The sequence below is a fragment of the Bos indicus x Bos taurus genome, chromosome 15, assembly GCF_003369695.1.
Source record: "Bos indicus x Bos taurus breed Angus x Brahman F1 hybrid chromosome 15, Bos_hybrid_MaternalHap_v2.0, whole genome shotgun sequence".
In the NCBI taxonomy this organism is placed as follows: domain Eukaryota; kingdom Metazoa; phylum Chordata; class Mammalia; order Artiodactyla; family Bovidae; genus Bos; species Bos indicus x Bos taurus.
This window is the reverse complement of record NC_040090.1, coordinates 76,224,451-76,248,560: the sequence shown is the minus strand read 5'-3', so window position 1 is coordinate 76,248,560 and position 24,110 is coordinate 76,224,451. Positions and strand designations below refer to the sequence as shown.

At 40.9% G+C, this 24,110-nt stretch overlaps 1 protein-coding gene and 1 pseudogene across 2 annotated transcripts in view; one reads left to right on the top strand and one right to left on the bottom strand.

Moving 5' to 3' along the window:
- ARHGAP42 (Rho GTPase activating protein 42) overlaps positions 1 to 24,110 on the bottom strand; it is a 349,920-nt gene that overhangs the window by 89,583 nt on the left and 236,227 nt on the right. For both annotated transcript variants that reach the window (XM_027563908.1, XM_027563909.1), the window contains one exon: positions 11,158 to 11,259. In XM_027563908.1, the coding sequence (XP_027419709.1) occupies positions 11,158 to 11,259 (102 nt within the window). The remainder of the gene's footprint in view (positions 1 to 11,157; positions 11,260 to 24,110) is intronic.
- LOC113905926 lies at positions 19,173 to 20,167 on the top strand (annotated as a pseudogene).

The window sequence follows — 24,110 nt, the reverse complement described above, 5'->3', positions numbered from 1 at the left end:
GGCTTTCCTGGTGGTTCGGACAGTAAAGAATCTGCCTGCAATGTGGGAGACCTGGGTTCGACTCCTGGGTTGGGAAGATTCCCTGGAGGAGGACATGGCAACCCACTCCAGTATTCTTGCCTGGAAAATCCCCACAGACAGAGGAGCCTGGCGGGCTGCAGTCCACGGGGTTGCAAAGTCGGACACGACTGAGTGACTAAGCACACACATTATAGAGATAATACTGGTAGCAGAGTTCCCAAAGCAGAGGTTCTAAGCAATGACTCATGCTGCAACAACGCTGTGCACATTCTCTTCCCTCTTCTATGCTCATCATCATCCTCGCATGCTGTCTTTAGAACTGACTGGTTCAGTAAAAACGCATGATTTTACCTTATTTTCATTGCCCAAACTACACTACTATTCACTGCCAGCTGAGATTAGTAAAGACAGATGAGTAGAATGGCCTCTCCAGAATACTAAGTATCTGCCAGCGACAATTTCGGAATAGGACACTGCTTTGGAGCCATTTTACACTGATAATTTGACAAACAAAAGCTTAAAGAAAGATAAAATTAGGTTTTCTGGCTTTGACAGCATAGCATCTTAAAACTTCATTTGAAAGAAGGACTTTAAAAAATACTTACATAATTAAAAATAACCCAGTAAGTAGTTCATTAGTGATGGATAAACTTGAGAATTCCAAGTTTATAGACTAATATATCAGAAAGTGAAAGTGTCAGTCATGCAGTTGTGTCCAACTCTTTGCAGACCCCATGGACTGTAGCCCACCAGGCTCCTCTGTCCATGGGATTTTCCAGGCAAGAGTACTGGCGTGGGCTGCCATTGCCTTCTCCAGGGGATCTTCCTGACCCAGGGATCAAACCCGGGTCTTCCGCATTGCAGGCAGATTCTTTACCGTTTGAGCCACAGAAGGAAGCCACAATATATCAAAAGAATAATATAAACCAAGCGGGAAATTTGGACCAGTAGCTTTTCAGTACCCTAAGTTAGTATTTCACACAAATTACATACATTTTCTTCCTACCACTTAGAGGAACAGACTATAGAATAAATGGTAAGGGGATGGATACAGGTGGTGGTATGGTAATAAAGTTTAACAATTGGCTCCCTTGGGAGTGGGGGGCGGGGAGATCCCAATTTACACTATTTGCTGGTCTTTGTAGTATAAATATTCCCAAAATAACCAGTTCCAAAGCACAAATACAACATCACTGAACCAGCAATGAGAAAGAGACGAGAAAACTGGTCCTCCAAGAGAAAGCTCCAGTGTACACCACAGGGTGTAAAAGATGCAAAAATATTTTCAGTCTCAGAGATAATAGTCTATCCAACAAATTATTTCTGAAGCTTCTGTTTACTTTAAAAGATGATCTTTGTGTCAACTCACACACGGGAACAAATCTGAATGCTTGAAACACTGTTAGAGCCTAAAATTATTATTTCGGGTTAACAGAGCTGTGCATAAAAGAGTTCGCAGAGCAGGCATGCTAGCCATTGAAAGGCCTGCTTCGATTAAAGAGCTAATACTGGTAGCAGAGTTTCCAGGGGCAGAGGTTCTAAGCAATGACTAATGTTCCAACACCATGGGAATGTGGATTTTAGGAGGGTTCCCACCTGAAAGGAAGGAGCAAATGAGCAAGAGGGAGTGGTCAGCTCTCCCCTCCACATTCTCTAGCTCTCACCCTACATTTTGTAAATCACGACTGTGTAAGAGCTGAGAGCTCTTACAGCGCAGGCACATGCCCGTCACAGTGAACTCGCCTGGCCATGGGCTATTTGTGTTCCAGAAGCATCCGTGAGCTCCACCTGAAAAAGCCCCTGGGGCCACGTTATGGTCGGGAGGCTGAGTCTTGGCTGCCGCCTGGGTCAACACCGAAGAGAGAAGACGGCGTGTCTTGCTGCTCTGGCTGCTGCGCCAGTCGGGAGAGAAGAAATGTGTTCGCGGCTCCGACAGCTCCTTGAGTCTTCTTCCCATTTCCCTGCTTGTGCCTTGCCTATCTTGGGTTCCACGAACACTGTGCAACAGTGTGAACAGCGAGACACCACCCGCCTAACGGATGAAAGTAGTTCACTAATGCTAAAACTGTGCAAGCGATATGGGCTGTTTTGAACCCCTGCTTTGTATCTGGGAGTCTGGAATTTGCCTACATGACAAGCAGAAGGTGTCTACATGACCAGCCTCCAGTTAAAACCATTGGCTCTCAGTCTACGAGATTCTAGTAGATACCATTTCACATGTGTTGTCGTGACTCGTTGCTGAGGGAATTAAGTCCTGTGTGTCTCCTCTGGGAGACGATTCTTAGACGCTTGTGCCTGGTTTCCCTTAGACATCGACAGCTAAATTTAATACACAAACCTGCTTTGAAAGGTCATCTAGAATGCACAGTTCTAACAGAATATAATAGCATAATTTTTTTTTTTCAGTACTAGATTTAGAAAGACATTTTTTACCTCAGATGAATTCCTTTAGTCCTTGAGCTCATAGCATGTATCAGTTGCTATATACTCATTAACAACTGTGGTCAAGTATTTTGTACTGGAGAAGTAATATGACTATGTAATTCATAGTCCAAACGTTTAAAAATGAAAGGGAATAGTAATTACTCCAGAACAACAGATTGCTTAAGTAGCTGTTGTTTACGTAGCAAAGTCATCCCAGTAAGAAACCAAATCAGGTACATAAGAAAACCACACAGTTCAGCAGATAGCAGATACCCAAATTCTTCCCCACACACCCTAAGCTGTCTCAATTCAAAATAGAGGAAAAAGGAATAGTGAAAAAAAACTATCATTCAGGTGACAGCTGCTGATTTATTCCCAGAGGGAAAAGGATTTAAGTTGGATGCTGAGGAATGGAGAGGTTCAGAGAAGGTAAAGATAAGAATTTTAGTGAGGGACTAAAGTCAGGAGAGGTTATGTTCGCGTAGATGGAGCAAAGGGGTTTGTATGAAACTGTCAGAAGTGAGAGCTGAGGCAGCACAGAGAGAATGAGTACACACTCATCTTATAAACCAGACAAGAACTGGAGGAAGGTGTGGTCAGGATCAGAGCTGGACTTCAAGAAGCTTAGAAGATTAGTGTGAGCGCAGTGTAGAATGCATCGATTCAACGGTGAAGCTGGGTGCACCTGATTATGAGGAGACCTCTTACTTGATACGGGTGAAGGTGTTTGGTATATCCTAGTAAGACAAGCTTGTGCGCCTGCTAAAGCGCAGGCGGCTGCGACGCGCAGCCGAAAGGAGCTACCCCACGTCCGAGGTCAGGGGCAGAAGCTGGGAGGACCGATGCCCGAAGGGCGGTGGCCAAGAGGAGCCACCCCACATCCGAAGTCAGGGGGGGCGGCCGAGAGGAGATACCCAGCGTCAGAGGTCAGGGGCGGCGACGAGAGGAGTTACCCCACGTCCGAGGTCGAGGGCGACAGCCGGGAGGAGATACCACACGCCCCTAAGCCGGAGGCCAGGGGCGGTGGGTGGGAGGAGCTACCCCAAGCCCCCACGCCAGAGGCTAGTGGCGGCCGCCCGGAGGAGCAACCCCATGCCCAAGGCCAGGGGCAGTGGCTGGGAGGACCAACCTCAGGCCGTGGCTGCGCGGGCATAGGAGGGCCTAGAGGAGCTATCCCACGTTGAAGGTCAGGAAGGGTGGCGGTGAGGAGATACTCCTCGTCCAAGGTAAGGAGCATTGGCTATGCATTGCTGGAGCAGCTGTGAAGAGATACCCCACGCCCAAGGTAAGAGAAACCCAAGTAAGATGGTAGGTGTTGCAAGAGGGCATCAGAGGGCAGACACACTGAAACCATACTCACAGAAAACTAGTCAATCTAATCACACTAGGACCACAGCCTTGTCTAACTCAGTGAAACTAAGCCATGCCCGTGGGGCAACCCAAGATGGGCGGGTCATGGTGGAGAGGTCTGACAGAATGTGGTCCACTGGAGAAGTGAATGGCAAACCACTTCAGTATTCTTGCCTTGAGAACCCCATGAACAGTAGGAAAAGGCAAAATGATAGGATACTGAAAGATAAACTCCCCAGGTCAGTAGGTGCCCAATATGCTGCTGGAGGTCAGTGGAGAAATAACTCCAGAAAGAATGAAGGGATGGAGCCAAAGCAAAAAGAATACCCAGCTGTGGATGTGACTGGTGATAGAAGCAAGGTCTGATGCTGTAAAGAGCAATATTGCATAGGAACCTGGAATGTCAGGTCCATGAATCAAGGCAAATTCGAAGTAGTCAAACAAGAGATGGCAAGAGTGAATGTCGACATTCTAGGAATCAGCGAACTGAAATGGACTGGATGGGTGAATTTAACTCAGATGACCATTATATCTACTCCTCATTATATCTACTACTGCGGGCAGGAATACCTCAGAAGAAAGTGGCCATCATGGTCAACAAAAGAGTCCGAAATGCAGTACTTGGATGCAATCTCAAAAACGACAGAATGATCTCTGTTTGTTTCCAAGGCAAACCATTCAATATCACAGTAATCCAAGTCTATGCCCCAACCAGTAACACTGAAGAAGCTGAAGTTGAATGGTTCTATGAAGACCTCCAAGACCTTTTAGAACTAACACCCAAAAAAGATGTCCTTTTCATTATAGGGGACTGGAATGCAAAAGTAGGAAGTCAAGAAACACCTGAAGTAACAGGCAAATTTGGCCTTGGAGAACGGAATGAAGCAGGGCAAAGACTAATAGAGTTTTGCCAAGAAAATGCACTGGTCATAACAAACACCCTCTTCCAACAACACAAGAGAAGATTCTATACATGGACATCACCAGATGGTCAACACCAAAATCAGATTGATTATATTCCTTGTAGCCAAAGATGGAGAAGCTCTATATAGTCAGCAAAAACAAGACCAGGAGCTGACTGAGGCTCAGACCATGAACTCCTTATTGCCAAATTCAGACTGAAATTGAAGAAAGTAGGGAAAACCACTAGACCATTCAGGTATGACCTAAATCAAATCCCTTATGATTATACAGTGGAAATGAGAAATAGATTTAAGGGCCTAGATCTGATAGATAAGAGTGCCTGATGAACTATGGAATGAGGTTCGTGACATTGTACAGGAGACAGGGATCAAGACCATCCTCATGGAAAAGAAATGCAAAAAAGCAAAATGGCTGTCTGGGGAGGCCTTACAAATAGCTGTGAAAAGAAGAGAAGCGAAAAGCAAAGGAGAAAAGGAAAGATATAAACATCTGAATGCAGAGTTCCAAAGAATAGCAAGAAGAGATAAGAAAGCCTTCTTCAGCGATCAATTCAAAGAATTAGAGGAAAACAACAGAATGGGAAAGACTAGGGATCTCTTCAAGAAAATCAGAGATACCAAAGCAACATTTCATGCAAAGATGGGCTTGATAAAGGACAGAAATGGTATGGGCCTAACAGAAGCAGAAGATATTAAGAAAAGATGGCAAGAATACACAGAAGAACTGTACAAAAAAGATCTTCACAACCCAGATAATCACGATGGTGTGATCACTGACCTAGAGCCAGACATCCTGGAATGTGAAGTCAAGTGGGCCTTAGAAAGCATCACTATGAACAAAGCTAGTGGAGGTGATAGAATTCCAGTTGAGCTATTCCAAATCCTGAAAGATGATGCTGTGAAAGTGCTGCACTCAATATGCCAGCAAATTTGGAAAACTCAGCAATGGCCACAGGACTGGAAAAGGTCAGTTTTCATTCCAATCCCAAAGAAAGGCAATGCCAAAGAATGCTCAAACTACCGCACAATTGCACTCATCTCACACGCTAGCAAAGTAATGCTTAAAATTCTCCAAGCCAGGCTTCAGCAATACGTGAACCGTGAACTTCCTGATGTTCAAGCTGGTTTTAGAAAAGGCAGAGGAACCAGAGATCAAATTGCCAACATCCGCTGGATCGTGGAAAAAGCAAGAGAGTTCCAGAAAAACATCTATTTCTGCTTCATTGACTATGCCAAAGCCTTTGACTGTGTGGATCACAATAAACTGTGGAAAATTCTGAAAGAGATGGGAATACCAGACCACCTGATCTGCCTCTTGAGAAATTTGTGTGCAGGTCAGGAAGCAACAGTTAGAACTGGACATGGAACAACAGACTGGTTCCAAATAGGAAAAGGAGTACGTCAAGGCTGTATATTGTCACCCTGTTTATTTAACTTATATGCAGAGTACATCATGAGAAACTCTGGACTGGAAGAAACACAAGCTGGAATCAAAATTGCCAGGAGAAATATCAATAACCTCAGATATGCAGATGACACCACCTTTATGGCAGAAAGTGAAGAGGAACTAAAAAGCCTCTTGATGAAGGTGAAAGTGGAGAGTGAAAAAGTTGGCTTAAAGCTCAACATTCAGAAAACGAAGATCATGGCATCTGGTCCCATCAGTTCATGGTAAATAGATGGGGAAACAGTGGAAACAGTGTCAGGCTTTATTTTTGGGGGCTCCAAAATCACTGCAGATGGTGACTGCAGCCATGAAATTAAAAGACGCTTACTCCTGGGAAGGAAAGTTATGATCAACCTAGATAGCATATTCAAAAGCAGGGACATTACTTTGCCAACAAAAGTTTGTCTAGTCAAGGCTGTGGTTTTTCCTGTGGTCATGTACGGATGTGAGAGTTGGACTGTGAAGAAGGCTGAGAGCCGACGAATTGATGCTTTTGAACTGTAGTGTTGGAGAAGACTCTTGAGAGTCCCTTGGACTGCAAGGAGATCCAACCAGTCCATTCTGAAGGAGATCAGCCCTGGGATTTCTTTGGAAGGAATGATGCTAAAGCTGAAACTCCAGTACTTTGGCCACCTCATGCGAAGAGCTGACTCATTGGAAAAGAGTCTGATGCTGGGAGGGATTGGGGGCAAGAGGAGAAGGGGACGACAGAGGATGAGATGGCTGGATGGCATCACTGAGTCAATGGATGTGAGTCTGAGTGAACTGCAGGAGTTGGTGATGGACAGGGAGGCCTGGCGTGCTGCGATTCATGGGGTCACAAAGAGTCGGACAGGACTGAGTGACTGATCTGAGTAAGACAAGCTTGAGGATGCAGGTGTGAGAAGCAAAGGGGGAAAAAGTCGAAGATAGTTTTGACACAAGAAATAATATCAAGCATTAACAGAATTAAAGAAGTGAGAAGCAGGGTCAAATTGGAGAAAACTTTCACATGTGTCACTATGGTGTCATAGTAACCCGTCAGTGGACAGTGCACAGGTGGTCAGGATGGGAAATATGGCGGGAAACACTCATGTAGTGGGAAACACTCCCTGAGATGTTACAGAGAATATGAAAGGCGTAGAGCCACTGGGGACACAGAGAAGGACAAAAATAGTGGTAAGTAGAACCTGAGGGATTCCCTTCACTCAGGAGGTGGGAGAGGAGAACCTGCTGAAAGCATCTTTACTTACAGATATTAACAGAAACCCAAACTCTTGGCTCCTAAAAGGAACCCCTATACTATTCTCCTAACTATAAAATTAATACATATTCATTACTATATGTTTATTCATTGTTCATTATTAAACAGGGAAATGTAAAGATAATAAATTAACTGCGGCCTCACTATAAATGTTTACAACACACACACACAAAATTACTTTAAAAGACATGAATAATAGTATATATTCTGGTTTAAATCCTGTTTTTCCACACTTAGGCTAACAAATATTTCCAAATATCTTTAAATGCTTTTCCAAATAAAACTTTCACAGTCATATCAATTCTGTTTCTGGCCAAGCTCTATTTGTGTATTTATCCCAATCATTCTTTTGTGCTATTTTGGATGTTTCTAAAATTTTTATTGTGAATAACTCTTGGATCATCATATTTACACAATTTATTTTTATACTCATTTCTGATCATTTCTTCTGGTCAAATTCCTATCAACAGAAATCATTTCAGCTCTCTTGGACATGTAAGGTTGATTGAAATATGGTCAAATATACCTCAAAAGTTTTTGAATGATTTCATATTCCCATCAGAAAAGCCAAAGTCTGCTTAGTTACCCATACCTTCACTAACAATTGATATTATCTTTTAATAAATTAATGTGCTGCTACTATTATTATACTTTAAAAATATATGATATAGAAACTTACAATATTTATTATGGTTTATATTTCTTCTTTGTTGAAATGCCCTTTCATATTCATATCCATTTTTTCCACTAAAACCTTTATCTTTTCCACACTGATTTCCAAAAGCATCTTATACATAGGAGATGGTTATCCTGTGTCATGTTATATAAGTCCCTTAATACTTCATCTTTTAATTTAAGGTCTTTTGAAAGAGACAGATTACTTTCATGCATTTTGGTCTTTTTACATTTCCTTCACATTTCCTTCCTCGTAGTTTATGCTTAGAAAGAAATTATCTATTCACATTTCAAATGTTACTTCTTTTGTCTACTGTAAAGTCCATAATTTTGACAAGTCTGTTTCCAATTCTGTGTACTCCAATGGTCCATCTAATAGATGGCCTTAGAGCTTTACCAACACAAGCTGACCCCTAATTTAGTCCTGGTAATGGGTAGTCAGTCACATTCCATGAGCAAAATGAACAGAGTCAGCTGTGTCAGTGAGAAGACACAGAAGGGTCTTTCTGAGAACAACTTCATAGGCTTGGTGCCGACAGAAGGACCAGAGCTGCTCTGCAAGTGAACAGATGAATTTAATGCTATGTTACAGAATTAAACATGTGCGTAGCAGCTTCTCCCTGTAACAGGTTTGACTCCTGGAAGGACCGAGGAAAAAGTAAAAAACAAACTACATTTTTCCTTTTCTACACTATATGCTCCGAGGAGTTGCTTTACACCATATTTGTGTTGTATTTATATTTGTGTCGTATTCTATCATGGGCTGTGCCTCCTGGAAAAAAGTGTGTGTGTGTGTGTGTGTGTGTGTCTATGTGTGTGGTGGGGCAAATGGAAGATGCTACTAACCATGTTATAGGTTTTTTCTAGCATCCAACTAAATATAAAACCAGAATGAATATTCTATTTCCTCATATCCCAAGGGATTAGGAGCCACTAACAAGTATTAAATATTGAGCTACACTGTCAGGGAAAATAAAGCATAACCTCTAGAGGACTTTACAATTATGATAGAGTTACGAAGTCAAACCAAGCAATCCCTAAGGGAAATCAGTCCTGAATATTCACTGGAAGGACTGATGCTGAGGCTGACGCTCCAACACTTTGGCCACCTGATGAGAAGAGCTGACTCACTAGAAAAGTTTCTGATGCTGGGGAAGATTGAGAAGAAAAGGAGAAGAGAGTGGCAGAGGATGAGATGGTGAGACAGCACCACTGACTCAACGGACCTGAGTGAGAGGGAACTCTGGGAGATGGTGAAGGACAGGGGAGCCTGGTGTGCTGCAGTCCACAGGGCTGCAAAGAGTCAGCCAGCTAAGGGCAGCCTCTCATGTTCACCAAGAATCTGATAAGTCTTCAGAGACTCTATGCATTGCCCTTAATTTTGAGGCAGTCGATTTTTAGAATGTGACTTGGCCTTGGTCTTTGGTACATGATGGTGACAACTGGGGGAGCCTTTGTACAGATGACTTCATCTACATATTGCATTCTCTCTCAGGTTTATTCTAAAGAAATGTTTAAAAGTTTAAATAGACACACATTTAAGGAGTTTAGAAATATGTGAACACAATATTAAAGAACATAGTATACTATATAAGATTAAAAATGTCCATGAAAATTAAAAATATAATTTCTCTTTAATAACAGATTTTTGTCCACTTCACATTAACCCCAAAATCTTTCCATAGGCACCCAACGGTCTATTAAATTATCCTATTTTAATAGCAGGTATTAATAACAAGTTATTTATTATAGTGAAATACAGATCTTTCCAATGTTCAACATTTTAAGTGAGGAAATTCAATTCCCTCTAGGGGAACATAAAAATACAGTAAAAAAGAATCAAGTAACTCTTGCATGACTTTTTGACTGCAGTTCCACTGCACTTGAACTCGTCAAGCATGCCTCATGGCTGAACAAGAAGGTCAGAGAAATAAGAATACGAATAAGTAGGGTGGAGGACCAAGCTGAACTTGAACAACAGTTCAGGAAGGAAGGGGACTTTGCTAGAGGATCAGAATGAGACATTTAAAAGAGTTCAACGATGCAATCCCTAGAAATACAGAGAAGAGATGAAGAAGAGACTGCAGGAGGCTCAGCGCCACGCAAGATTCCCTGGGGCGGGCTGGGGGCAGTGATAGCTGCCGGTGCTCAACAAGTCCCGGTTCAGCTCTGAGACACACTGCTGTATGCTGGGGAAAGTGTGCATGGTGAAAGACAACAGAGCCATTTAGAAAAACAAACAAAACATATACTATCACTAGAGCTGAAACTGCATCACTCCTCAGTAAGAGTTTTCTATCTGGCTAACTATAGTTAAAACACTACCAATGAGAAGAGCAAATTTTCAGGAAAAAAGGAAGAAATATTCCTTGTATGAGAATACTGTCCACTTTAGTAAAATATTTCTGTTGACTTGTTTAAATTGACAAAAAATAATGAAGATTTCAAAACATGTAACTGTATATCTTTTTTCCCTTAATGCTGATGTAACAATTGAAGAACAGATATTTTTAACTTAATATAAATGTTACACCATGAATTTGGTAGGTCTTGCTATTTAGAATGGCTTTCTAGGTGGCTCAGTGATAAAGGATCACCCTGCAAAATAGGAGACTCAGGTTCAATCCCTGGGTTGGGAAGATCTCCCAGAGAAGGAAATGACAACCCACAGCAAGATTCTTGCCTGGGAGATCCCGTGGACAGAGGAGCCTGGTGTGCTTCAGTCCATAGGGTCATGTAGGAGTAGGGCATGACTTCGTGACCAAACAGCAGCAGCAGTTATTTAAAATATGCCCAACAAGAAGAAAAACAAATAGCCTTGTTTCACTCTTTTTCATTATTGAAGGAAATACTAACCTTTCTCTTGGAACTGTTCATTTTAAATGTCACAAAGCACGTAAAATGCTCAGCACCACGCCTGTCTATCTATACCAAATGCTCAATTAGCTTAAATATTCTTATTATCATTATTTTATTAAACAGGAGCAGATTCTGAGATAATGTCTACTTCTGGGAATCTGGGCTTCACATGACAATGCTAATGCTCTCTTCACACTTCAACTGGAAAAACTTACCTCTTGCAAATGAGATTCCTTTTTCTTTGCAGACAAATTTAAATGTTTGTCAAGAATGGAATAGTATTTTTCACTCTCTTTGTCGAATTTCTTCTTTCCGTCCTAGGAGATCACAAAAACAACAAAACATTCAAATCAGAGAATCAAGATAACCTTGATTTCCATCATTCCCGTCAAGCGTCCAATAAAATTATTTGATAAAGATTCAGTGAGCTTCAACTATGTGGAAAACTTGATGAAGTAGGAAGAAGGGTATGAAACAAAATCATCTGAGTATGTATTCTGCTCTCAAAGAAGTTCATAGAACTATAGTATGGAGGGGGCAGGCTGCCTACAGTAGAATCCCTTTGAGCACTCTATAACTGATTCTCAAGAAATTTTGACTTAGAAGTCTGGGACATAGCCAAGAGAAAAATGTCTCTTTTAGGCTTTTTTGGTGATTCAGATAAGTTAATATACAAACAGTTTAGAGACCACTCACAAACTCTTTGCAAGGAATCATAATATTTCCCAAGTCAAAAAAAAGATGCTTGATATTTCAAACAAGTCATTCTCATTTTTTTAAGTAGAATAAATTTGTATGGGCTTTCTAGGTGGCTCACTGGTGAGGACTCCACCTGCCAATGCAGGAGACACAGGTTCGATAATTCCTGAGTTGGGAAGATCCCCTGGAGAAGGAAATGGCAGCCCGCTCTAGTATTCTTGTCTGGGGAATCCCATGGATAGAGGAGCCTGGTGGGCTGTAGTCCATGCGGTGGCAAAAGAGGTGGACATGACTCAGTGACTAAACAACAACAATTCTTTTATACAGAAGGGGGGATGGGGAGGGGCTATTATAAACAAAAAGTCCACTGGAGGAAATTGGGAGTTTGAAGCATAGTGGCTTTTCAAGGGTTTAATTTGACAGTTTCATATTGGCTGAGCTGTTCAAACAGCACATTCGTGATAAAAAGGAAAATAAATCTTCACAAACTGGTGGTGTGAAATCATTAGACCAGTTCAAAGTCAAATCAAAAGGATTAGAATCACCTGTATCATGCACTCAACATAACTTAATCACTGACCTTTGCAATGCCTAAAATGACATTGTCTTATGGGTTCAGCTGTAACCAGGCTAGCCCTTTGTTGGAAGAGAATACCTTTCCCCTAAGGCATACTTCTATAGAAATGCAAACAGAATACAGTTCTAAAGAGAACAAGGCATGCCTAGACATATGATCTTCTCCAACTATAATTATGTTATCCACCAGGTATGTTTTTTCCATTTATGAGTCCATATGAAATAAATACTACATGACCATAGTCATAAATTTCACTGGCCAAAGAAGTACTACTCCTTCCTTTTATCTCAGTGTTTCTTGATGTGCAATGTCTGGACCACATTAATCAAAGTTAAGTATTTTAAAGGTTACTCAAAATGTAGATTCCTATTTCCCTCATGTAGAGATTCAGACAGGTCTTTTTAACAAGCTCTGTGATTATTATGGATAATGGTTTTCATTTATTTGAATCAGTAAATATTTGGAAGAGATTAATTAAAAATAACGGGTGAATGGATGGATGAGGAGAGGAGGAGAGACTCTGGGAGGAAGCGGGGAAAAGAGAAGACAAGCAGGCCTCTGGTTTGTCTGTCTCACAATTCAGGTTGACAGATCCAGACTAACACATGAAGGTATTCTATTCTGATCCAGTAGCACTCTAAACTTTTATCCACTCAATTATATTTCCAGGAACCCATCATGCTCTAGTTGCATGGATGGAAGTTTAGAAACTTAACTGGTAAAGTTGCATTGAATGAAAAGAACAAGAAGGGTTCTGCTGTAAACGTTCTAGACCTTTGAAGAAGTGCGGGAATGTTTGTGCATTGCTGTATTATACCTGTAAATAAGGCAGGGGAGTCACATCTTCAAAGGATTTTTATCATTTAAGGAGAAAATGTGGCTCTACTAGGCGAAACACAATTGGAAAATACCAAGTGGCATTCCCATCCAAAAAAGGGGTCGGTGGAGGAACTCGCACAACAAAATGTGGCGAAGAGGAGCCAAAAAGGTTCAGGACAGGAGGCGCTTGTCCCTCCACTGTTGAAACAGATACCTGAGTGAACATTCCATTGTCTACTCCTCAATCTGGCATTTTATGCCCACAGCTGACCTGCTCAAGCAATCTTTCCAAAAGCCTCTCTCATTAGCCATTCTGAGCACCTGTTCTTTTTTCTCTACAGACTATAAATATAAATGCTTATTTCTTCTAAGAGCCACAGCTTCAAGTTAGAGCTACTCTTAGCATCCAGTTTAAACAGACCTCATTCACAAGTCCGCTTCACCAGTTTCCTCTGCTTTGTAACCATTCATCTAATTTTATAAATGGATCTCTTACTGTGTTCAAGCCCTACACTGCAGCAGGAAAATGCATATCCTAAATTTACATCATTCATATATATATATATATATATCCCATGCTTCTTAAAATTTTGAGAGAGTGCTCAATAAATATTTAATGAACATGAAAAATTATTCCTCTTGTAACAGTGGGCATTACAGTCCCTCACAAACATTCCATTTGATCAAAAAACCGATATCCATGATACAGGGGGCGATTCTGTACAAATGGCCTCAATTCAATCCCTATGATACAAGAGCACTGTAGGGGGCGGGGGGCCACCAGCTGCCTTAGAGATGAGTACGGGAAACTGACTCACTTTCATCTTACAATAGGGGGCTTAAAATTTCTCACTGTGTGCAGAAGAAACGAGGTGGGGGAGAAGGGAGCACAGCTGTGGCAACTACACTTACATCTTTGTTTTTCAGTGTTTGCTGGCATTTTTGGAAACGTTAACTCAGTGCCAACATACCAGCATTCCTGGCAATACAAAAATCATTCCCAGAAGAACTTCCTGGACTCCTAATCAAACCCTGGCCCTTCACACCACCAGGCCAACAAAAGAGATCTACTCAAAGGTTCCAATGATGCAAATAACACAAACACATTCAGTTCTAGTATAAAATTAAAGCACTGGACTGAAAGAGGAGGGCACATGAAGGACAACTATAGTCTAGGGAACCATATTCTTGAAAACAAAGAGCACTTTTTGTGACTCACATCTACCCCCAAAAGCCATGATTTACTCTCATGTAAGTCAGGTCCTATTTGGTTTTAGTAACTTAATACCACACAGCTATCGATTGTCTACTATGTACTTGTGGATATCAAGCTAAGAATTTTCTCCAAAACCAGTGCTGCAGAAAGAAGGGAAAATAATGCATGAATCTTTACGCTAAACGCTATATGTGATTACTGACTGAAATAGATGGGAAACAGTGGAAACAGTGTCAGACTTTATTTTTCTGGGCTCCAAAATCACTGCAGATGGTGACTGCAGCCATGAAATTAAAAGACACTTACTCCTTGGAAGGAAACTTATGACCAACCTAGATAGCATGTTCAAAAGCAGAGACATTACTTTGCCAACAAAGGTCCGTCTAGTCAAGGCCATGGTTTTTCCTGTGGTCATGTACGGATATGAGAGTTGGACTGTGAAGAAGGCTGAGCGCTGAAGCATTGATGCTTTTGAACTGTGGTGTTGGAGAAGACTCTTGAGAGCCCCTTGGACTGCAAGGAGATCCAACCAGTTCATTCTGAAGGAGATCAGCCCTGGGATTTCTTTGGAAGGAGTGATGCTGAAGCTGAAACTCCAGTACTTTGGCCACCTCATGCAAAGAGTTGACTCATTGGAAAAGACTCTGATGCTGGGAGGGATTGGGCGCAGGAGGAGAAGGGGACGACAGAGGATGAGATGGCTGGATGGCATCACTGACTCGATGGATGTGAGTCTCAATGAACTCTGGGAGTTGGTGATGGACAGGAAGGCCTGGTGTGCTGCAATTCATGGGGTCTCAAAGAGTCAGACACGACTGAGCGACTGATCTGATCTGATCTGATGTTATAATGGTATGGTATAATGGTTTTCTGTAGATCCACAATAAGTGCATCTGAACCAGGTAGTCATGTACAATGAGGTCATATATATGTGTGATATGTTTATATGTGCATATTTTTAAATCTTTAAAAAATGCTATCAAAAATGGCAAGTTAATCCCCAAACCCAATTATAGTGGCAAATGTGTAAGATAAGTTCAAGGTCTGTAATCAACTTGTGTTCCAAGCTACACTGTATTTACTCTGATCACATGATCACATTATTATTTAGCATATAAGATTAGCAACTGAGGTTATGTTGCACTTTCATCATATCCCCTGAGCTAAGGAATGGGAAAAAAACTCCAAGTGTCAGTCTAAAAGTTGTGATATATAACAAACAAATAGGCAAAAAATAAGTCAAAATACTCATATAAACAATATGTCTATCACAAATTATACACAAATGTTAAATATAAGGCCAAATCAACACCTTCTATTGACCACAAGAGAGTACCAAAGGAAATAGACTCTACCACAATACCTAAAAAGTCACAGATATATTTCAAGCTTTATCCAATTGTTTTTTCTCTATAAAACACAACTGCAAAACTTTGTTTAAACAACTATTTTAGCAACCTTTATCTTAACATTATCATGATCAATTTTTTAAAGTAGAGGCAATGAAAAAATATTTTCTATATTTCTTTTAATGAAGCACACATTTAGGATTTATGCATCCAATTTTTAAGACAATTTCAAGGTTATAAATGAAACACAGGATATTGCAAAATTTCCCATGCAACTATTTATGCTACCATGTTAGTATAACCATTAGCTAAATAAGCACTAAGCATATATTTTTAAAATCCTTTTAAGTGAGTGCACAGTAGCAGAAATAGTAATAATAAATACCGATAAATTTCTATTTCACAAATGCATAATTCTTATAAACTGGCACTGTGCTAGGCATTGAGAGGACAAGATACAGCCCTAACTACCAGTCTTGGCTAGACTTCCTCCTTCTCTGATAGTGGGATTTCCTCACCGCTTGGAAGAGTGACCTAGGGTGACATCATAATTTTTAAGTCTCAGAAAGAACAGCTGCTTAGATGTTTCTTAGACCCAAGAGATTCCTGGTGTCCAGAAACTCAGGTTGTTGAGACCCTTAATACAGCTTTCACAGCAACATCCCAACTGCAGGTGACTGCACCAAACCATTCCCCACCATGTCTGTCCTCCTCAATCTGCTGAAATATAGACATTTCAAAAGGGCTTCCTTCTTCAGAGTTATGCCAATATAATTCACCACATCTTCCCTTTTCCAATTATCTTGCACTACTACCACCAGGTGATCAGATTCCTAAGAGCCAATGGTTTCGTATTTGCCTATATGAGGAACTCCTACAAAATGGGGCTTCCCTGGTAGCTCAGCTAGTAAAGAATCCACCTGCAATGCGGGAGACCTGGGTTCCATCCCTGAGTTGAGAAGATCCCTTGGAGAAGGGAAAGGCTACCCACTCCAATATTCTGGCCTGGAGAATTCCATGGACTCTATAGTCCATGGGATTGCAAAGAATCAGACACAATTGAGTGTCTTTCACTTTCACTCTTAAAAAATGGAAAGATAGAAAAACAAACAGATAAAAATATAGATGAAGGATATGAAGGGATAACCAACAGAAGAGGGAAGTCAAAAGGTTAACAAGCATATAAGGAGTTTTTCAAACTCATTATTAAGAGGAAAGCAAATTAAAATATTGAGATATCACATTATATGTATCAGATATTGGTTGGCAAGAGTTATAAAGGTGAATAACAGGTTGAATGCATGTGGAAACATAGGAACTCACATATGGTGGAAACATAAGAACTCATAAAGGGGTACAGGTACAGCCTTTCTAAAGAGAAATGTTGCATTCAACATTTCTAAGTGATATATATGCATGACTTAAAAACAAGCTTCTGGGTGCACATCCCAAAAATATCCTCACAGAAAAGTCCATAAGCAAACCTGAAAGAGGATCCATTTGAAGCAGGAAGATAGCCAGGGTATTTACTGGTGAATAAAAATGCATTAGAAGCATACCACAAAGTGGCAGGCATGAAGTAAATACTACAAATAGATGGATCTTAAAACATAATTCTGAGTGAAAACCACAAAACACAAAATAGGTAAGTAACACAAAATCATTTATGTAAATTGAAGTCATGAATAGAAAAATAATATCAATTTTGTAAGACAAATATATACACATTAAACTTATGAGAATGGTTGCTGTATAAGAAAGAAAATATGAATGAGGTATGAGTGAAAGAATAAAACAAAAGAGTTGTGAACTAAAAAAGAAAAGAGATGAGAAAAGAGAAAAGATAAGAGAATTAGGAGATTAATCAGGAAATCCAACCTCTGACTAACAGAAGTACTGAAAGAAAAATGAAGGGAGGAATTACCAAAAAAAAAAAAAAATTACGAAAATTTCCAGAATAAAAAAAAGTATCCATATTAAAATGACACAATATATACAAAGCACAATAAATGAGAAAATATCTGCAAGATATATCATACACTATTACAAAACCATGATTAAAAACAAAAATCTAAAAACAGAGGTCAAATAAATATCATCAGAAACCAATGAGTTCACAATAACATCACAGGAAGTTATAAAACAAAGGTGCAGTGCCTTTAAAATTCTGAGAAATAATGAATTCCAACTCTGATTTCTATATCCAAATTGTCAATCTAGATTCATGGTAGTATAAAAATATTTACAAACATACAGGGTCTCAAAATTATTAATATCTAAAAATTTGTACTATTTTTCAGAAAGATACTAAGGTATGTGCTCAACTAAAATGATGGAATCAACCAAAAAAATCAAGACATGAGATCTAGGAAAACAACAGTTCAAAGAGGCAAGGAAAATTTCCAAGAAAATGGTAGTATGACCTTCCGTGAAAACAGACAGACAAATAAGCCTATGAACTTTAAAGTAGCAGTTAAGATTAGAGTCCCAGAAGGGATGTGTCTTTAAAAAATCTGGAGAAGATATTCAATGTATACAAATGTATCAAGATGCATTTTGTAATTACACTAATGCATTTGGGAACGGAGACTTTTATGCAAAATTTAAAGGTAACTATTCACTCTAAAAAAGAAGTCTCCCCCTCCTTTATATATATATGTGTGTTTATGTATAAGTGAAATAAATGACAGCAATGGTACAAGGACAGGAGGAATTTTGTTACTCTAAAGTATTTACACTGCCTGTGAAATAGTGCAACATTATATCAAAAGTGGATTTGGATTAGTTTTAAATGTACATTTCAAATGTACAAATTTGTAAATGTACAAATGGATGAAATAGAGAAAAAGAGAAAAAAAAGATGAGAAATGGAAAAGAGTGGGAAGCAGAGGAGGAATTTATACTGCCACTTTAGGGCAATCATTAAAAAATGTTTTTAAAAAGTATAATTGATACAGTAAGAAAGCAGAGAAAATGAAATCATATAAAGTACCCAATTAAAATCACAAAAGGCAGAAAAATAGTGGAAGAAAAAAACAGGAACAAAGAACAAGGGGAAAAAGTAGAAAACAACAGTAAATATGGTAGATATTAATCCAACTATATCAGTCATCCCTTTGAGAGTGAATGGTCAACATCCACCGATTAAAACACAGACATGGTCATAGTGAATCCAAAAAACAAGACTCAGCTACATGTTTTCTATAAGAAACCAACTTGAAATGTAAAGACATATGCATTTAGAGCAAAGAGAGAAAGATAAACTTTGCTAACACTAAAAAAAGAAAGCAGGAGTAGCTATATTAATGTCAGATAGATCAGATTTCAAAACAATGAAAGTTATTAGAGATAAAGAAAGAGGATTACATAATGCTTAAAAGGTCAGTTCTTCAAAGACAATAATAATTCTTAATATGCATACATCAATGTGTAAGCAGAGCATAAGAGCAGAGCATCAAATATGTGAGGGAAAGACTGACAGAACTTGAAGGAGAAATAGGTAAATCCACTGTCATAGATGAAGACTGTAACATCCATCTACTAGAAATGAACAGATCCAACAGGTAGAACCTCAGTGAGACCACAGCTGAACTCAACAGCACCATCAACCAACTGGATATAATGCTGTTCATTTAAGAACAGCAGATTATACATTCTTCTCAAGCTCACATGGAACATTTACCAACACAAACTACACTGTGGGCCATATCTTAGCAAATTTAAAATAATAAAAATTATTCTCGGTGAGCTCGGCTTCCTCAACATGGCAGCGCCCTTTTCAGTGGAGGTGGAGTTCGGAGGTGGTGCGGAGCTCCTGTTTGGCGGTGTGAAGGAAGCATCAGGTCACCTTGCCTGAACAGGAGGAACCCTGGGATATCCGCAGCCTCCTTGTGTGGATCAAGACTTTGCTAAAACAGCGGCCAGAGCTGTTCATCCAAGGAGACAGCATGAGGCCAGGGATTCTGGTGCTGGTTAAAGATGCCGACTGGGAACTTCTGGGTGAGCTGGACTACCAGCTTCAGGACCAAGATAGCGTCCTCTTCATCTCCACGCTGCATGACGGCTAAGGGCCCCTCTCTGTGCCTGGGCCCCCTTGGGGTTGGGAGAACAGAAGAATCAGACAATCCCCTGGGGCCCTACTTCCAGATCTTCCTGTCCCCCTTGGCTGCTTTCTTCACTACTCTGTCCCTTGAGCTCCCTCCAGGCAGGGAAAAGAGGCCAGGTGCTAAAAATGAGCCTTTCTCGGGCACGTGAGCAGGGGAAGGCAGGCGCCCGAGCCGGGCACTCTTCCTCCCAGCAGCTGAGGTGGGGGAGGGTACCCCTCCGCGTGGCCGGAGAGGAGGGGGTCTGTGCGGCCAGGTGACCCAGCTGCTGCCCCTCCTGTGTCTCCCTGAGTGACGGCTGACAAGGCACTGCCGCTCCTGGGCTGCGGTGCCTTCCTGGGCAAGAGGAATGAACCTCACTAGCTGATGGCAGGCCCCTCCCCTCTCAAAGACAGGAGGAGCCTTTGCCTCAGTTTCCCCATCTGGACAGCAGAGGGCTCTGCCTGATCCCCATTGATATCACTAGGGAACCCCAGCTGGGGTCCCCTATTCAGCGTTGACCGCCCGCCCCACACACACACAGCAGCTGCTCCTCCAACCACACCCCTCCTCCTGCTCCCCCACCCACAGCCCTTGACCCTGGCCAGTCTCCCCCACACAGGCCACCAGATGGGCTCCTGAGACCCTCCCCCCCACACACAGGGCAAAAGACTGCTTATGTGCAGCTCATTCCACTGGGGGTGGAGAGCGGGAGGGTGTAGGCTAGACCTTGGACTGGCAAATAGAGGCCTGGGGTGGGGGGGTCAATGTGCCTCAGTTTCCTCTCTAATGACAATTGAATTTTTATAATGTCTGAAAACTGAGGGGACTTCCCTGGTGGCTCAGACAGTAAAGAATCCACCTGCAATGCAGGAAATGTGGGTTCTATCCCTGGGTCGGGAAGATCCCCTGGAGAAGGAAATGGCAATCCTCTCCAGTACTCTTGCCTGGAGAATCGCTTGGACAGAGGAGCCTGGTGGGCTACAGCCCATGGGGTCTCAAGAGTCAGATACGACTGAGCGACTGACACACACACAAAATTGAGATATTTGATGGTGCAAGGGCACACTTTATCTACTCTCCCATCTCCTGCAGAAAGCAGGATGGGGCAGGCAGCACCTGGGAGGCAGGGTGACTCCCCCAACCCTCATCCCTTCTGGAAGTCTTGGGGCCTCAGTGCCTGCAACAGCTGGCCTTGGGCAAATAAAAAAGACTAAGTTGTTTACTGGAAAAACAAAAACAAAACAAAACAAAAAACATTCTCAGAGTACAATGAAATAAGCTAGAAATCAATGACAGAAAGATAGCTGGAAAATCACAGAATACTTAGAGATTAAAGAAGCTTCTAAATGACACATGGGTTAAAGAAATCTGAAAAGAGATTTTAAAAAAGCATTTTGAACTGATTTAAAATTAAATGTTAAAATGTGTAGGACATAGCAAAGTCAGTGTTTATAGGGAAAATTACTGCACTGAAAAACATTAAAGAGAACAAATGGATGAAATAGGAAAAAAGAGGGAAAAAAAGAGAAACAGTGGGAAGCGGAGGAGGAACTTATAATGCCACTTTAGACCGTGGGAGAGACAGAGAATGCTGCTGACAGTTTCTGATGATGTTTGATTGTTAACTGTCTCTTGGGCTGTGTAAAGACAGAGCGGACTGGGATTGGGTGGGTGGATAGTACTTGGAGTCGCTATAATCTTATGGGCTCTGGCATGACATCATGGATAAAACTAAGTTACACAACTGAGCAAACTCCAGGCAGGGTGTGTGGAACACACTCCAGACAGAAAGTTTGGAAAATTATCCTGAGTGAATATAGGGATTTCCTAATTAAAAGCAACACAAAGCTCTGCTTTACACCCACATTCAAATTTCTCTTCTTCTTGCTTGACAGAGACCTTGGAGAATGAAATTAAATATTCAGTTAAAAAAATAAAAAGCACAGTTCTAATGAGGTGGATGAAACTGGAGCCTATTATACAGAGTGAAGTAAGCCAGAAGGAAAAACACCAATACAGTATACTAACGCATATATATGGAATTTAGAAAGATGGTAACGATAACCCTGTATACGAGACAGCAAAAGAGACACTGATGTATAGAACAGGCTTATGGACTCTGTGGGAGAGGGAGAGGGTGGGAAGATTTGGGAGAATGGCATTGAAACATGTGAAATGTCATGTATGAAACGAAAAAAAAAAAAAAAAGCATATTTAATGTCTCAAATGGTACACTTCTGTTTTGCCTACTTTATATTTACCATTTTTCACTTATTGCATTTGTGTTCTCAGAATGAAATAGTCTATGAAAGTGAAAGTTGACTTATAATTGAAGACAATATTTCTGATAATTTTTAGCTGGAAATATTACTTTAGCAGAATATCTCATATAAAAATAAGCCTGAGAATGTTTCCTAAAACCTAAAAAAAAAAAAAAATAGAACTACACTTCCATTTATGTTGTAACAATTCTCATTTACTCTTTCTGCTAAACTTGATCCAAATTGTGTGACTTTTTAGTCACTGGTGCTTTGTGTCAAGAAAGAAATTCTAGTAACAAAAATAAGTTGCATTCAACTTGGAATTTCATAAGATTATTCCATTTCCAGCAGGATGGCAGACTAGATGCCCTAAATGACTCTCTTACTAGAAACAAATAAAAAAAATAAATAAATAAAAAAATAAAAAGCACTGATAACATGTAAGGAAGAACTAACCTGAGGACAAAAGGCTGACACTTATTAAAGAGCATGCTCATGAGAAGCCTGCATCTGACTGAAACAGAGAGAGGTGTCTTTCCTTAACTCCCAGGGTGAAAGTCATAGCAAGTAGAATTTAATTTCACATATTATGCTAATATTATACTTTTTTAGAGCAAAATTCCTAGAAAACAGAGCCAGAGGCAAAGCTTGCCTGCTACAGCTTGGATGCAATCCCTGGGGAGCAGGAGGGGGGAGAGAGAGAGAGGGAGAGAGAGAGAGAGAGAGAGAAAGGGAAGAGAGACAGGAAAGGAGGAAGGAAAATACAAGCATTTATTCCTGAACTAACTGCAGAAACAGGAGGAGAAACAGCCAGTTGCTCATGCAATAAGGCAGACCTCCATTCAGGTTTCACAAAACCAACACACCTCTGGACAATTCAGTTGGGTAAGCAAGGATTTACCTGCCACTTTCTAATTGGTCAACATCTGCCCCATGGATAAGAACTCTCCTGCGTCTTATTGGACTGTCATCTGCTTGCTCAACAGCTGTGTGAGGGGCCAGAACCCAGGGCCCCCCCGGCACTCCATAAAGGGTCCAGACACGATGGGGAAGAGCCAACGGGACTGCGAGGCTGTGCATCGCTTGTGAGGAATAAGAAGCGACAATCCTCGGCCAGAGTTCTCTTCTGAGCAAACCCCAAGGGTCTGGGAAGAGCATAAACTGTGCCCAACAACAACACACACATTCCTAAGATGCAGATATAAGATTTTATCTTTATTGAGGGCGCTATATTTGCAACTTTAGATAATAAAAGTATAACATTTTCAAGGGATTTGCAGACTCATTCACAACCTTGTTCTCTAGAGCCTGTTTTGTATATTTTGCTATCAGAGGGTTTTCAAGAAGATCATGTTTATAAATAGGAAAGAAAGAGTACGTTATCATGACTCCCATATTATACTGTGGAAAAAAGAGGTTCATGGAAATTAACCATAGGCACTCAAACAGCAGAAGGGTGGAGTTCAAACTAAACTACAAGATCTTTCTCAACATGAGCATAACTAACACAACTGCTCAATTTTAACATTTTAAAAGAAAATGATCCCCATCCTCCATGGGATTGAAGTGCCTTGGTCAAGGTCAAAGAATTAGTCACATGAGTCCAAGCTTGGAACAGCCCTCTCCTGTGTGCAGAATTCATGGAATACTAAATTTCTACTGCTTTTATCAAAAGCCCTTTTTGGCTGCGTGCCATCCTTTTTCACAGTAATAGAACCCCCCAGATTACAGCAGGGCAGACAGCTGCCACAAATACAGAATACATTGCCCAATCTCCTACCAAGGAGATGTGTCCATGTGAGTAAGTTTTGTTTGAAGAATAGGAGCAGAAGCATTGCAGTGGGGGTAGCTTCCAGAAGCCTCCCAGAAATGCCTGGTGCTCCTCCCTGAACCTTTGCTCCCACAAAGGAAGAAAAGGGTCTGATCGGGCACTGCAGAATATGTCCTTTCTGCTCATTTCCTCTGCTCTGCCTTCCCTGACTTCCAGCATTAGGTTCATCTCTTAAAAAGAGTTGTACTTTCATGAGAACAGTTCCACGAAAAAGTTATTATTGCAGGTATTTCTGCCTAAAGGTCTAATTTCAACAGCCAGACTGAGGGACTTCCCTAGGATACAGATGAGTGGAAAGACAAGGAGATAGAGTCCGAGAGAGAGAGAGATA